The 13,032-nt window shown below is 42.6% G+C and overlaps 1 protein-coding gene across 6 annotated transcripts in view; it reads right to left on the bottom strand.

Annotated features, from left to right (window-relative positions):
• Positions 1 to 13,032, bottom strand: part of adgrb3 (adhesion G protein-coupled receptor B3) — a 201,268-nt gene that overhangs the window by 56,057 nt on the left and 132,179 nt on the right. For all 6 annotated transcript variants that reach the window (XM_035400743.1, XM_035400740.1, XM_035400738.1 and 3 more), the window contains 2 exons: positions 11,813 to 11,915; positions 9,562 to 9,605 (listed from right to left, as the gene is read on the bottom strand). In XM_035400743.1, the coding sequence (XP_035256634.1) occupies positions 9,562 to 9,605; positions 11,813 to 11,915 (147 nt within the window). The remainder of the gene's footprint in view (positions 1 to 9,561; positions 9,606 to 11,812; positions 11,916 to 13,032) is intronic.

Below are 13,032 nucleotides of genomic sequence, written 5' to 3'. Positions count from 1 at the left end.
CCAGGTCTAAGCAGCAAAGGTGTATCGCTTGAGTAATTTCTTCTAAAAAGCAGTTCCTACAATTAATATATGTGCGCAAGCTGATGTATTTATTTCCATTGCTGTCAATGTAGTGCCCCGCCCCCATAGGTGGTTGAAAAGTGATCATTGGACGGGTTACACGTACAGTTGTATTTGGATTGGTCACCTGCTCAGTGACAAGCTAGACTGACGAGTCAGAGAGTGAATGAGGGAATGAAATACAGAGGGTTGGAAGAATTTGAGTGACAGCCCAGATAATTTCAGAAAATAGATGATATCTACAGTTTTTTTAAACTATTTTTGTCAAAGTTATGTGGCCCACTCCATGTTAGTCTGTATTTAGGGCAGGGAATACATTTTTCTGTGAATTTTGCTGGTTAGAGCTGCTTTTTAAAAGCTAGCTACTGCAGTTAGCCATTTCACTATAGTATTTATGACCAACAGCCAATTTCTAAAGTAACAGTCCCTTGGACACCTGCTGCGTTTAAATTAAGCAGCGTTCTTGATGTTATTCAAGTGACATAGCATACCTAGCATACCAGGCAGTCAAGGGATCAGCCCCAGCATACCTCCACAAGATATTCAAACCCTACATGCCAGCCAGACCCCTCCGTTCTGCTACCTCAGGACGCCTGGCACCTCCCCCTCTTCGCACCTGCGTTTCCCGAACACGTCTCCTGTCTGTTCTGGCCCCACGATGGTGGAATGACCTCCCCGTGGAGGTCAGAACAGCTGAGACACTGACCCACTTCAAGCGACGACTGAAGACTCACCTCTTCAGGCTGCACCTCTCCCCATCCCTCCCTACCTCCCTGTAATCTCTTAAATGACTGTAAGCTTAGGGTTGTAACTAGGTAGCTGTTTCGTAGGTGACTTAGTTAATGCACCTGTCTTAACTACTGCTTGTGTTTTTGCATAGACTGCGTTGTTGCTGTTCTCATTTGTGTTAGTGTTAATCAGTTTAACCTACAGGGCCCAAGTTGAACTATGCGGCTGTTCCCTGCACTTGGACCCGGTACTTCTCTCTAGGGTTCCCTACAGTTATACTTGTTCCTGGTTATGGTTATACACTTTGTTGTACGTCGCTCTGGATAAGAGCGTCTGCCAAATTCCTGTAATGTAATGTAACGTAAAAGTGAAGAAGATTCTAGCTTTATCAAACACAGCTAGCTGAAGCCCAATTTGTGGTCACACACCAGTTCCTCAAACCAAACACTGAGTCCAGCGGTGGCTGGTCAGAAGAGATTTAATTAATAGATTTAATTCTGAGTCTTCGCCCCCCGGGCTCTGTTAAAGCAAGGCCAGGCTCTGCTAATAGGTGGAGAACTAGTTTGCTGATTGTTCATTAATTAAAGTGAATAAATCAACTTTAATCAAAATGTACAGAAAATGAAATGACATCCGCAATTTAACTTCATTATCCCCTCAAAAATTAATGTGGCTAAAAAGGGGAAATGTTTAATATGCGAAAACACAGCATTGCAGTAATTTTGCTCCCTACATTTAGGAATTACCGCTAGTGCTAGTATGACCCCGCTCACAGCCTGGTTACATTATTGGCAGAAATTATATTAATATGGATATCCCTAATTGTAAAACTAAACAATGAAAGATATTCCCTCAAGAGAAGTACAGTGAGCAGTGGAAGTAATTATGTCATCTAGCATTACTGCATTACTTTCATATGCCTGTATGGCAGTCAGAGGTAAGTTTTTGACGTCTGTACAGGTAAGTCAAAGGTAAGTTTTTGACTTCTGTACAGGTAAGTCAAGGGTAAGTTTTTAACTTCTGTACAGGTAAGTCAAAGGTACGTTTTTAATGTCTGTACAGGAAAGTCAAAGGTAAGTTTTTAATGTCTGTACAGGAAAGTCAAAAGTAAGTTTTTAACCTTTGTACAAGTAAGTCAAAGGTACATTTTTAATGTCTGTAAAGGTAAGTCAAAGGTAAGTTTTTAACTTCTGTACAGGTAAGTCAAAGGTAAGTTTTTAACTTCTGTACAGGTAAGTCAAAGGTAAGTTTTTAATGTCTGTACAGGTAAGTCAAATGTAAGTTTTTAACTTCTGTACAGCTAAGTCAAAAGTAAGTTTTTAACTTCTGTACAGGTAAGTCAAAGGTAAGTTTTTAACTTCTGTACAGGTAAGTCAAAGGTAAGTTTTTAACTTCTGTACAGGTAAGTCAAAGGTAAGTTTTAACTTCTGTACAGTTTACTCAGACACAACATTCATTGTGCACATAAATATTTATTATAAATAACACTCAATAATATGTTCAACTTTTTTTTTTTTTTTTAAATAACAGCTTCTTTGAATGCTCATGCCATATGTAAGACCACATAATTCTTACATACAGACTACACGCAACTACATATGCAGCATACCAGTGTGATAATATGGAAGTCTACATATTCAGATTTACTGTGGTTAGTGCGTTACATGCTTGTCAAATATGGCTTTACCATAACTCATTGCAATGTCACCTGTGGATATGCTCATCGTAGCAGCGCACTGTTTCTGAATGTAATGTTTAAGAGTCTACTACACAGCACAGCATGTCAAAAACACTTACACTGAAAAACTGATTTTAAAAAAGACTAGCGTGCAAACATCACACAAGGTCAGCACCCTGTAAGCGGCCATTCAGAGGCCGTTTCCGGGGGTAATTAAGAGTTTGCGCCGCGCTTTTATTTTGCCCAGTGAAACGCGTGAGAGCCATAACGAACGGCAGTCGCGCGCTTAGCGACGCGGCGCACTGCGTGCCAAAGACCAGGCTCGTCAGCGGAGGCGTCTGTACGGAATACGAATGAGCCCGCAGTCAGGACAGTCCCCCCCGCCCCCCCCTTCCCCTAACAGAGGTTTATGAGGGCATCTGGAACCATAAGTACAAAATGTCCGCTTTAAGCGCTCGTCCTCGGCCGCAGAGGGACGGAGCTCATCAGCTCAACATGGCCGCATTACCGCCAGCCGCCATCATCTATATTACCCCTCTCCCTCCCGCCGGACGCAGGGCTCTGATTGGTGTCAGGCTCATCAGCATGTGGAGCGGGTCAGGTGAGATGAGACGTCTGAATAATGACGTGGGGGGAGGGGGGGGGGGGCGAGGAGACGATGTGGATGGTGAATAGAGGGAGGGGTAAAGGTAATGGCAGGACAGGGAGGTTGGGGGGGGGGGGCGGAGAGAGTTTGGGTCGAGGGGCGGGGCCCGAAGACAAGGTCACCTTCCTCGGAGGATGCTGCAGTGAATCATGGGACAGATTCCAACGTCGGTTTTCCACAGGGCGGGCTCGGTTGCTATGTCGGCCGTTGTTGCTATGCCGGGCGCGGAGGCCCAAGCCGACGCCTTGGACGGCGAGCGGCAAAAGGGCAGCGGGATGAAGCGGAGAGAAAGTGCGCCGCGCCGGGAGTCGACCATGAGACCCCGCGTGGGCCATGACCTCTGCTCCACACTCTTAACCCCACAGCAAGAGCTTCAGAGAGCCTTCTGTCCAGCCAATCATCTTTCACTATTTCCTTTCCTCACACACTTTGTTGGGATCACTTGGTTTATTGTGCTCCAGCATCGGCGCTTGCTATTTGTACAGCTAGTGCTGCAACATGTGGAAAACTGTGTACGCTAAAGGAATGATTTTTAATGTTTGTTTGTACATAAGCACTTAGACAGTTGTTTTGACAAGATGTTTCACTCAGTGCAGAGTCAGTGGGAAGTAGAAGAATGTGTATGTGACTGAATCAAATCTAAAATGATAAGTGTATACAGTTCCAATAAAAAAGGTTGTGAACCCTTTGGAATTACCAGAATTTATGCATTAATTAATCATTAAATAACAATCAATTGCACGTTTTCATGTCTTTATTGAAGATGTTGTTTAAACCGTCACAGTTCAGGGTGGAAAAAGTATGTGAAGCCTTGTATTTATTAACCTCTTTAGCAGCAATAACCTCCACCAAATGTTTCCTATACCTGCCAGTCTGACTTGCACAACAGTTATGAGGAATTTTAGACCATTCCTCCTCACAAAACTGCTTTGGTTCATTGATATTTCCCAGATTTCTTGTATGAACACCTCCTTCAGGTCATGTTACAACATCTCAATTGGGTTAAGGTCTGGATTGTGATTTGGCCATGCTAAAACATTAATTTCCTTTTGTTTAAAGCATTGTGTTGTTGATTTACTCTTGTGATACTCACGTGTCTCGGGGCATCACTCAACTTCTATTAAGCTTCAGGTGACGGTCTGCTACCCTGACATCCTCCTGTAAAATTTCTTGCTTTCATTTTGAATTCTTTGTTCCCTCAATTATCACAAGCTGTTCAGGCCCTGAGGCAGCAAAGCAGCCCCAAACCATGAGGCTCCCTCCACCATACTTCACAGTTGGGATGAGGGTTTGAGATGTTGGTGTGCAGTGCTTTTTCTCTCCAAACATGTGCAAACATCTCCAAATGTTGTGCATTTCTACAAAACAAAAGTTCAACTGTTGTCTCATCCATCCATAGAACATTGTCCCAGAAGCGTTGCGGAACATCCAGGTGGTCTTTTGAAAACTTTATATGTGCAGCAATATTTTTTGGTGAGTAGAGGTTTCCTCTGTGGTGTCCTCCCATGAATACCATTCCTGTTTAGTGTTTTTATTATAGTGGACACATGAACAGAGACTTCAGCAAGTTCAAGAGCTTTCTGTAGCTCCTTTGCAGTTACCTTAGGGTTCTCTTTGACCTCCTTCAGCATTACACACTGCGCTCTTGCCGTGATCTTTGAAGGATGTCCACTCCTAGGGAGAGTAGCAACAGTACAGAGTTTCCTCTATTTGTTGACAACTTGTCTTATTGTGAATTGATGAACACCCAGGCCTTTAGAAATACTTTTGAAGTGATACTTTTGAAGTCTTTTCCAGCTTTATGCATCTCTAAAGTTCTTCTTCTAAGGCCCTCTGAAAATAGTTTTGATCAGGGAATGGTTCACATAAACAGATGTTTCTTGAGAAGAGCAGACTGTCAGTAACCAAACTTTGTGTGCCTTTTTTATAGGGCAGGGCACCTCCAACCCACACCTCCAAACTCATCTCATTGATTGGAACACCTGACTCCAATTAGCTTTTGGAGAAGTCATTAGCCGAGAGGTTCACATACTTTTTCCAACCTAGACTATGAAAGTTTAAATTATGCATTCAGTATTGACAAGAAGAAGTATCATTGTTTGTTTGTTATTAGTTTAAGCAGACTGTGTTTGCCTATTATTGAGACTTAGATGAAGGTCAGACCACATCTAATGAGTAATTAATGCAGAAATCCAAGTAATTACGAAGGGTTCACCAACTTCTTCTTGCTGTCAGATGTAAACATCTGTGAATTTGCAATATATAACCAGAAAGGTTGTTGCCTTTCTTCAGAGAAGCACTAAACTGACATATTGTGGATATCTCTCCATGCTATATGTAATAAAGAGCACCTTACCGCATGACCCTTCCCTAACACAGAGTGTTTTATTTCCATGACAACCTGCATACGCTGTCCTTTCAGTACACTAGCGCTCGCCGACTGACTGATATTCCACACTGCCGTACTACAGCGGAGCTGAGAAGCACACCCTTCACTGGAGACAACCGGTAACCTGTAGGCCACTTGAGAGTGACTAGGGCAAGCTTATTCAACAATAATCCATAGAACCCTGACCACCCTTAACCCTTTAAGGTGTAAGATCACAGATATGTGATTAGAATGTTCTTAACTGAACATTCTAATGCTGATTTAACAAATCACTACTGGCGATCGAAAATAACGAAGTTCTAGAACTCTGACTCGGAATTTTGAAGAAAAAAATAATTAAAAAAAAACCCTGCTCTTCAAAGGGTTAAGCATGCCTTGAGCTCACAGGTGTGGATCCCCAGGCATAATCAGATAAGGGTGAGGCCTTGCAAAAGCTATGAGCCTGAGATCAGGGAAAGAATTTTTACAGTTCACTCATTTCAAATTGATCAATAGATATTGTTCTGCTGTGGTTACACAACGAAGGGCATTGTACCCCAGCAATCATGGAGAATAATTACCCGTTCAGCTGGCTAAACCTTGCACATTCGGCATGGAGCGTGTTTGGTGCCATGGCTAAAGGATTATATTCATTACATCACATTGTGCTAAGTGACCATAATCGCTAGGCTATTGTATTGCATTGAATCAGCATTGCTCTTGAAAAACAAAAAACGAAACTAAAATACTACAAACAAACTCATTATTCTGTAATGGCAGTTAGGCAGCGAGAAGAGCCAGTAAGGTAAAAATGGTCTTGCTGTCAAACTCACGGGAGGAATGTAAGAGGAAGCAGAAGAAACAGGAGTAAATAGCAAACTCATGTCCCCTTTCTGTTGGACATTTTAGCCCCCATTCAGGACTGTACGGTACAGGGTATTTCGTGTCGTATCCGGGTAACGGTGCTGCCCTTGTGACACAGGAGCAAGTCCTCCGAGGAGAATGCAATCGATCCGTCCTGGATCTCGCTCGAAAACCCTCGCCTTCTGGGGCTGCAGCCGTGTGTTGCTCCCCGTGCTCGCTGGATTTTTATTTATTTTTCCCCGTTCCTGAGCCAGCCTGTCCTGTCAAAATGAGCAACGTGGAATGGCGAGAAGGCCCACAGTCACAGAGGCGAGTGACGAAGAGCACGGCGACAACGCTGTCAGGGTGACAGAGCTCTTGGGCAGAAACGGGAGAAACAGTCCAGAGATCAACAATCACTTTAGCGCTTCCCAGACTTGATCTCGTTTGGGAGAGTGGTTAGATGGAAGACACTTCTGCAGAAGGCCAGTGTTAAACCCAGTGACAGAGCTGGAGAAATACCGGAATAAGTCTTTCTTTTTTTTTTGGTATTCAGCTCTTTGTTCCGAATGTAAAGCACAAGCCAAACACAACCCTTCACCCAGGTGACACCATCCCTACCATCAAGCTTTGTGTTGGCAGCATCAAGCTACGGGGAAGCTTTTCAGTAGCGTGGTCTGTGAAGCTTGTTTCCATCAAGAAAAAGCTGGAGGGAGCCACATACAGGAAAATACTTGAGAAGAACATGTTTCTACCATAACTGCGTTCAGGGCACGACACACTCCAAAAGGACAAAGACCGAAAGTATGCAAGTAAATAAAATTTAAAAAATAAAAAATAAAAAAACATTACAGAGGAATGGCTTAGAAGATGAACAGGAAGATCAAAGCCAAAGTGTAGGCTCAAATCCCATCGAAAATCTGTGCCATGACCTGAAAATTGCCAATAACCTGGCAGCTGGGGAAAATCTGAGGGAAAGATGGGAAACAATTCCAAAATGTAAATGTGCAAAAGCTAATACAGACACACTTGAGAAGGCACAGATCTGCAATTGCTTCCAAATGCCAAGTATTGTCTCCGGGGGATGAATACTTTTTTAAATGAGAAATCTTTCGTTTAAAAAAAAAAAAAGAAAGTTGAATAAAAAACGTGTATATTTTTTTTCTAAATGTATTGACTTTCTTGAGTTCTTAAAAGGAGTAATAATGCAAAAACATTTTACAGTGTAACAAGACAAAATTTGGAATAAAGTTTGGGGGGGGGGGATACTTGTGGAAGGCACTATGTTGTGTATAGAGGTGTGTGTGTGCGTGTGTGACTTCTTGAATAATTAACTTCTTCATTGTAATGCAGGTGACCAAGTAGTCAGGTACAAAAAACGTATATAACGTGTTTATATACTGTATTAATTATTTGTTCTTGTCACTATTGATTTTGTCTCTCCTGTGCATACTAGTCACAATGATGCTACATGTTTCATAAGAGTTAAATAACACACAGCAGTACAAGCTAATGCAGCCTTTACGATATAAAATGAATCAAGTAAATTAATGTCTTTATTTTCTTATTTGTCTAAATGAGGAGACAGGCCTTTCTAATACTGGGTCATATTACAGCAGTCATTACTGAGTCATTACGATGGAACAGCGGCCATGTTTAATTTATTAGCAAGGAAAACGAGAATATATATATTTATATACTGTAATAATCACCACTTTCACATAAGGCGGAATATTTTTCCTATTCAGATGTTTTAATTTTTTCTCAATGTTTTGATATATCTCAATTGAGTTGTAATTAATGTATTTGTATCATGCAGTAATACAAAAAAAAAAAAAAAAAGAGTTAAGAGGCCATTTTCAGTATGTATCAGAGGTTAATGCTTAAGTAATTATCCCCCCATGGCCCTTTAAACTGATTTTAAACTCTTTTCTTCTGGTGCTCGAGGTGGAAATTTAACCCTTATTTACGCCTGTCTGTGAACATCTAAACGACGAGCGTTAACTTTGGTCTTCCCCCCCTGCGACCGACACCTACGCCTGAGCCCTGGGCCAGCGTTTACAGCTCAGCAGTGGAGCATGTTAAACGCACGCGCGTGAACTCTGAGCTGGCTTTGCGCGCGGCGATAATCAGCACGCCCGTCATGTGACCCGGCGGCTATTCGCTGTTCACGCGAACGTGCCAGGCCCTTAAAAATCGGCAGTGGAGACAGCGGTCAGGAGGGACCGGAGCAGGAGACACGCCACCGAGGAATGAGAGCTGGGAGAAACGGAAGCCTGGGGGAGGGGGGAAGGCGGGGGGGGAAGGGGCATGCGTGAAAATCCAGGACAACACCCAGGACTGTCTCGTGAGCAGAGCCGCATATCACAACTGGGGCGGAAGTAAGGGACCGTATTAAAGGACAGCCACTCGGTACAGAGGAGGAAGCTGGATGAGCCCTCTCATAGAGTGGGCGTAATTTCCCATAACCCCTACAACCCAGGCAGACAGAGGCGAGGCTGTAAACCTAACACTTCTTAACACATCTGACAGGAGAATGGCCTGCAGTGCTGACAGAGCTCACATAAACCGCTAAATATTGTACATCATGCACTGATGTACTAGTACACTGCATTGTACTGTTGGGCATGTACAGGAACAATCAGAATGCAGTATCAATGCTACAATGCTACAGACCTTGAACTGCAAATCTAGTTCTTTTGGCTCAATCCTACACTTCTGGATGTTTTATATAAAACAGGTCTGATATTTTTATTAACAATGACTTGTTATGTAAAATATTTTATAAGGAGAGAACATAGTTTTTTTTCAGCATTGGAGGGAGGAGGGATTTTCTATTCTATTCCACAGTTCCTTGAACGATGAAAAATAGGACATCAGTGTACTTCAAACCACCAGTTGCATTCTGAAGGTTTAGCCCATATATTGAAAACCGCTATATCGCCCTAAAAAGTGACACTTCACGCAATATTGGAAAGCACTGATGGACATTCCCGTCGATGTATTGCGGGTAGTCAATCGAAGGTGAGGGTTACCATGGCAACACCAGTCCAACCACATACAAAACGAAGACGGGGCTCGGGTTCGACTGCCCACACAGCCAAAGGCTGAAAGCCATCCTTTGTGAGGTCGGCCAGTGAGTCCAGGCTCTTCGCAAAAAAAATTAATTAATTAATTAAAAAATAAAATAAAATAAAATAAAACCCGCAGAAGAAAGTAAAAAAAAAGTTCACTCACATGACGGTGCTGTCCCACAGCGCGCAGAACGGGTTCATCGTGCCCTGGAACACACACACACACAAAAAAATCTGGTTCAGTATCGACGCGTTTTGACTTTGGGAGTTTGGCTGCAACAGTTGCTTGTCCCTTTCTGAGAATCATCTGAAAACAGGTCGGGAGAATTGTGCGTCTTGTTTCCTTGGAGATAATTGATTGTTTCACACGTAACCTTGGCTGATATCCCTGACCTGTGTCTCCCGTTTAATCTGTCAGATTAACAGAAAGGGCCGGGCTGTGAAAAGAGCTCTCGCTGTAATTATTTCCTGAGCCCACGTGTGTTTCCTTTCTTTTTTTTTTTTTTTACCGCTCGGGAGTGCAGCAACCCTCTGGGTGGCGGTAAATTAATTATTGAACCAATTACCAGCCATTGTTTGTTCATTAATGCCGTTTAAGTGTGTCCTGCCATTGTCAAAATAACTTGTCTGCGCAGTTGGCCGAGGACCGAGCGTACAGGAAGCGAGACGCGAAACAGAAGAGCAGCTGACATGCCCGGCATCTCCCCATTCCCCCCCCCCCCCCCCCCCCCCCCCCCCACGTAAAGGAACTCTCGCGGTGCTTACAGGAAGAGCATCCGCCATCGCCTTCCAGAGGTTGTGACAAGCAGAGGATATAGTCATCTTCCTTTAATCAAAGGAGGGCGCGCTGTCGATCAGGCTTTATTTACCGAGTGTGCACGAGAGCGGCGTTGCACTTAGCCAGCGGGCACGCGCCTTCATTATGTTCACCATGGCGACCGGCGGAGCGTGGGCAGCCGCCCACCGGATGCTGCGCAGTCTCTCAAAACTCCGTAACAGCTGGCTTTTATCCCATTAGCATCTCCCACTCGTTAGCGAGTTATTGATGCTTCAAATAAGTGAGGTGGATAACTAACTTACTTTTAATCGAACGGTCCTGCGGGCCCCACTCTTCCTGATTAACAAACTGGTGAGTTTTACAACGCGCATCCCTTCAGTGGCTTACTATCTTTTTTTCAGTTTTATTTATCTATTTATTTGTTTTTAGTTTAGTAGAGTTGCCTTTGTGTTCACATTACTTTATAGCTGTAACAGTTGATACACTGTGTTTAGTCATTTTTTCTTAGGCAAAAAGAATGCAAATTTATCCATGGTCTGACGTGGTCTTGTGTTAACTCAGATACGACCTACAGTTATTACTCAGTTATTACTGCCATTCATTTTCTTTCACCGTCATCTCTCACATTCTTCAAACTCAAGAATTTCTCAGTTTCTGATTCAACATCATCATTTTGCCACATCCTCATCCAATATCTCGTTCTATGTGCCAAGTCGTTTAGTCCAGCTATTAGCTAATGTTCATTTACACTGTCGCGCAGCCTCCCTGAAATACAGCATTTGGCAAATAAAATTTTTGAGTTCAAGAAAATTATCTACAATTCTAAATGCTGTATGTATGTATTTACAGTATAAGGATGTGCTCTGCTGAGTTGATTGTTTAAATGTCTGATATGAGCCAGGAGGGAGGCTTCTGTTCTGGTTCTGGGTCCTGCTAAGACTGGCACACAGTTCTGTGATCTGGCGTGCCGTAAGGCTAAACGGCTTTGGACGTCAGTTAAATTCTATTTATTACTTATTTATTTATTTATTTTTCTAGATGTTTTTGAGCACAACTTCAGCTGCTCATCATATAGGTTCACTCTCTATCCTCTTCAGTGGCCATATGAGGGTGATTCTACTGTACCACAAAGCCTGGAATCAAACCTCAGTTCTTACAGCAGAGAGACCATTTTCATATGAAGTCTGAATATACAGTGTCATGAAGAAGTGTCTGCCCCTTCCTGATTTCCTCTATCACTGTATATTTGTCACACTGAATGGTTTCCCGTCTTTAGACAAAATGTAATATTAGACAAAGGGAACCCGAGTAAACACAAAACACAGTTTTTAAATTATAATTTCATTTTTTTTTTAAATGAATGAAGTTATCAACGAATAACTTCATGAATAACTTTGGCAAATGTGTGACGAGCATCGGTTACATTTTGTCTAAAGACATGAAGCCATTCAGTGTGACAAATATGCAATAATAGAGGAAATCAAGAAGGGGGCGGACACTTCTTCACAGCACCGTAGCAATGGCTTTTTTAACAGTGCGTCTGCCTTGCGTTAGCCATGCTAACGGAAACGTGGCTGATGGTGTTGGCGTTCTCAGGTGACTGGCAGGTGTTGGACAGGGAGGTAAGGTGACTTACGTTGGCCAGGTGCGCCAGCTCGATCTCCAGGGGCGTCTCCTGCATCTTTGGGTCCGGCCTGACCGTCACGGCGATGACCTTGGAGTTCACGCCGGTGTTGTTCCTGTCAACGAAGAAAAAGGAACGCGTCTTCCATCACACTTCCGTCACTGCATTTGACGTGCAAAAACTCTGTCCCACTGCGTCTGCTCATTTTATTTGCAACTTTGCAGAGGCAATCCAAATTAAATCTGTTAATTTTTGTTTATTAAGAGCTTTTAGAATGTTCAGTAGTGTGTGCCCTGTGATAGATAGGCGGCCTGTCCAGGGTGTATTCCCACCTCTCTCCCAATGCATGCTGGGATAGGTTCCAGCACCCCCCGCGACTCTGACCAGTATAGATAATGGATGGATAGATAGGAGCTTTTAATGATGGATCATTTACCCTCTTGAGCCACATTATGTCACAAATAGGGATGCATGCCATGGAGAATATAAGTCCCATGTTCACGCTGGTTATTGTGCTATATTGCAAGCGACTACACACAAAATATTTTTAATTTGATCAGTTAAAACTATGTACTGTGTGTGTGTGTGTGTGTGTGTGTAGCTACACTTATCAAACTATGGTGCCATCATTTAACTCCTTTATCCAAGACAAGTGAAAAACGTTGCTTGCCAGTTATACAAATTAAGAAACACAACTGACAGCAACAGCCAAGGGAAGTTGGTTGAAGTTAAATACATCTGTTCCATTTTAATTTGTTTCATTTCACTTCAGCCATACGAATGATAAAAAACAGACTAACAAGCACACATTACATTTACACAAATGTGTATATGCTGTCAAAGTGTAAAATGATTGGTGTTTACATAAATCTGATATGGTTTCATTGTAATCCAGGTTTCCTTTGAAAGCAGGTTAATGGCTGGAAATTATGTCATGGTAAAATAAACACATAAACTGAAATGAACATGAAAATATCTGATGCACTATACAATATACAAGGCAATTATAATTTATGTATTTTTTTTTATTTCAATTTTGCATGTCATTTGCTTGTGGTGCAGGTCAATGAAATCAGCGAGAATACTGCAAACAACTGGCTGAAGGAAAATGAGAAATGACGATATACATGACAAACTCATGAGATGACAAATCTCATATACAGTACAAGATGTGAGAAAAGCCGTAGAGTGTGCGATTTCTTTGAGCTGTGTGTATAACAGAAACTAGAGAT

This window comes from Anguilla anguilla, chromosome 18 (genome assembly GCF_013347855.1).
Source record: "Anguilla anguilla isolate fAngAng1 chromosome 18, fAngAng1.pri, whole genome shotgun sequence".
NCBI classification, from domain to species: domain Eukaryota; kingdom Metazoa; phylum Chordata; class Actinopteri; order Anguilliformes; family Anguillidae; genus Anguilla; species Anguilla anguilla.
Note: the sequence above shows the minus strand (reverse complement) of the source record. Positions and strands in the feature narration are given on the sequence as shown.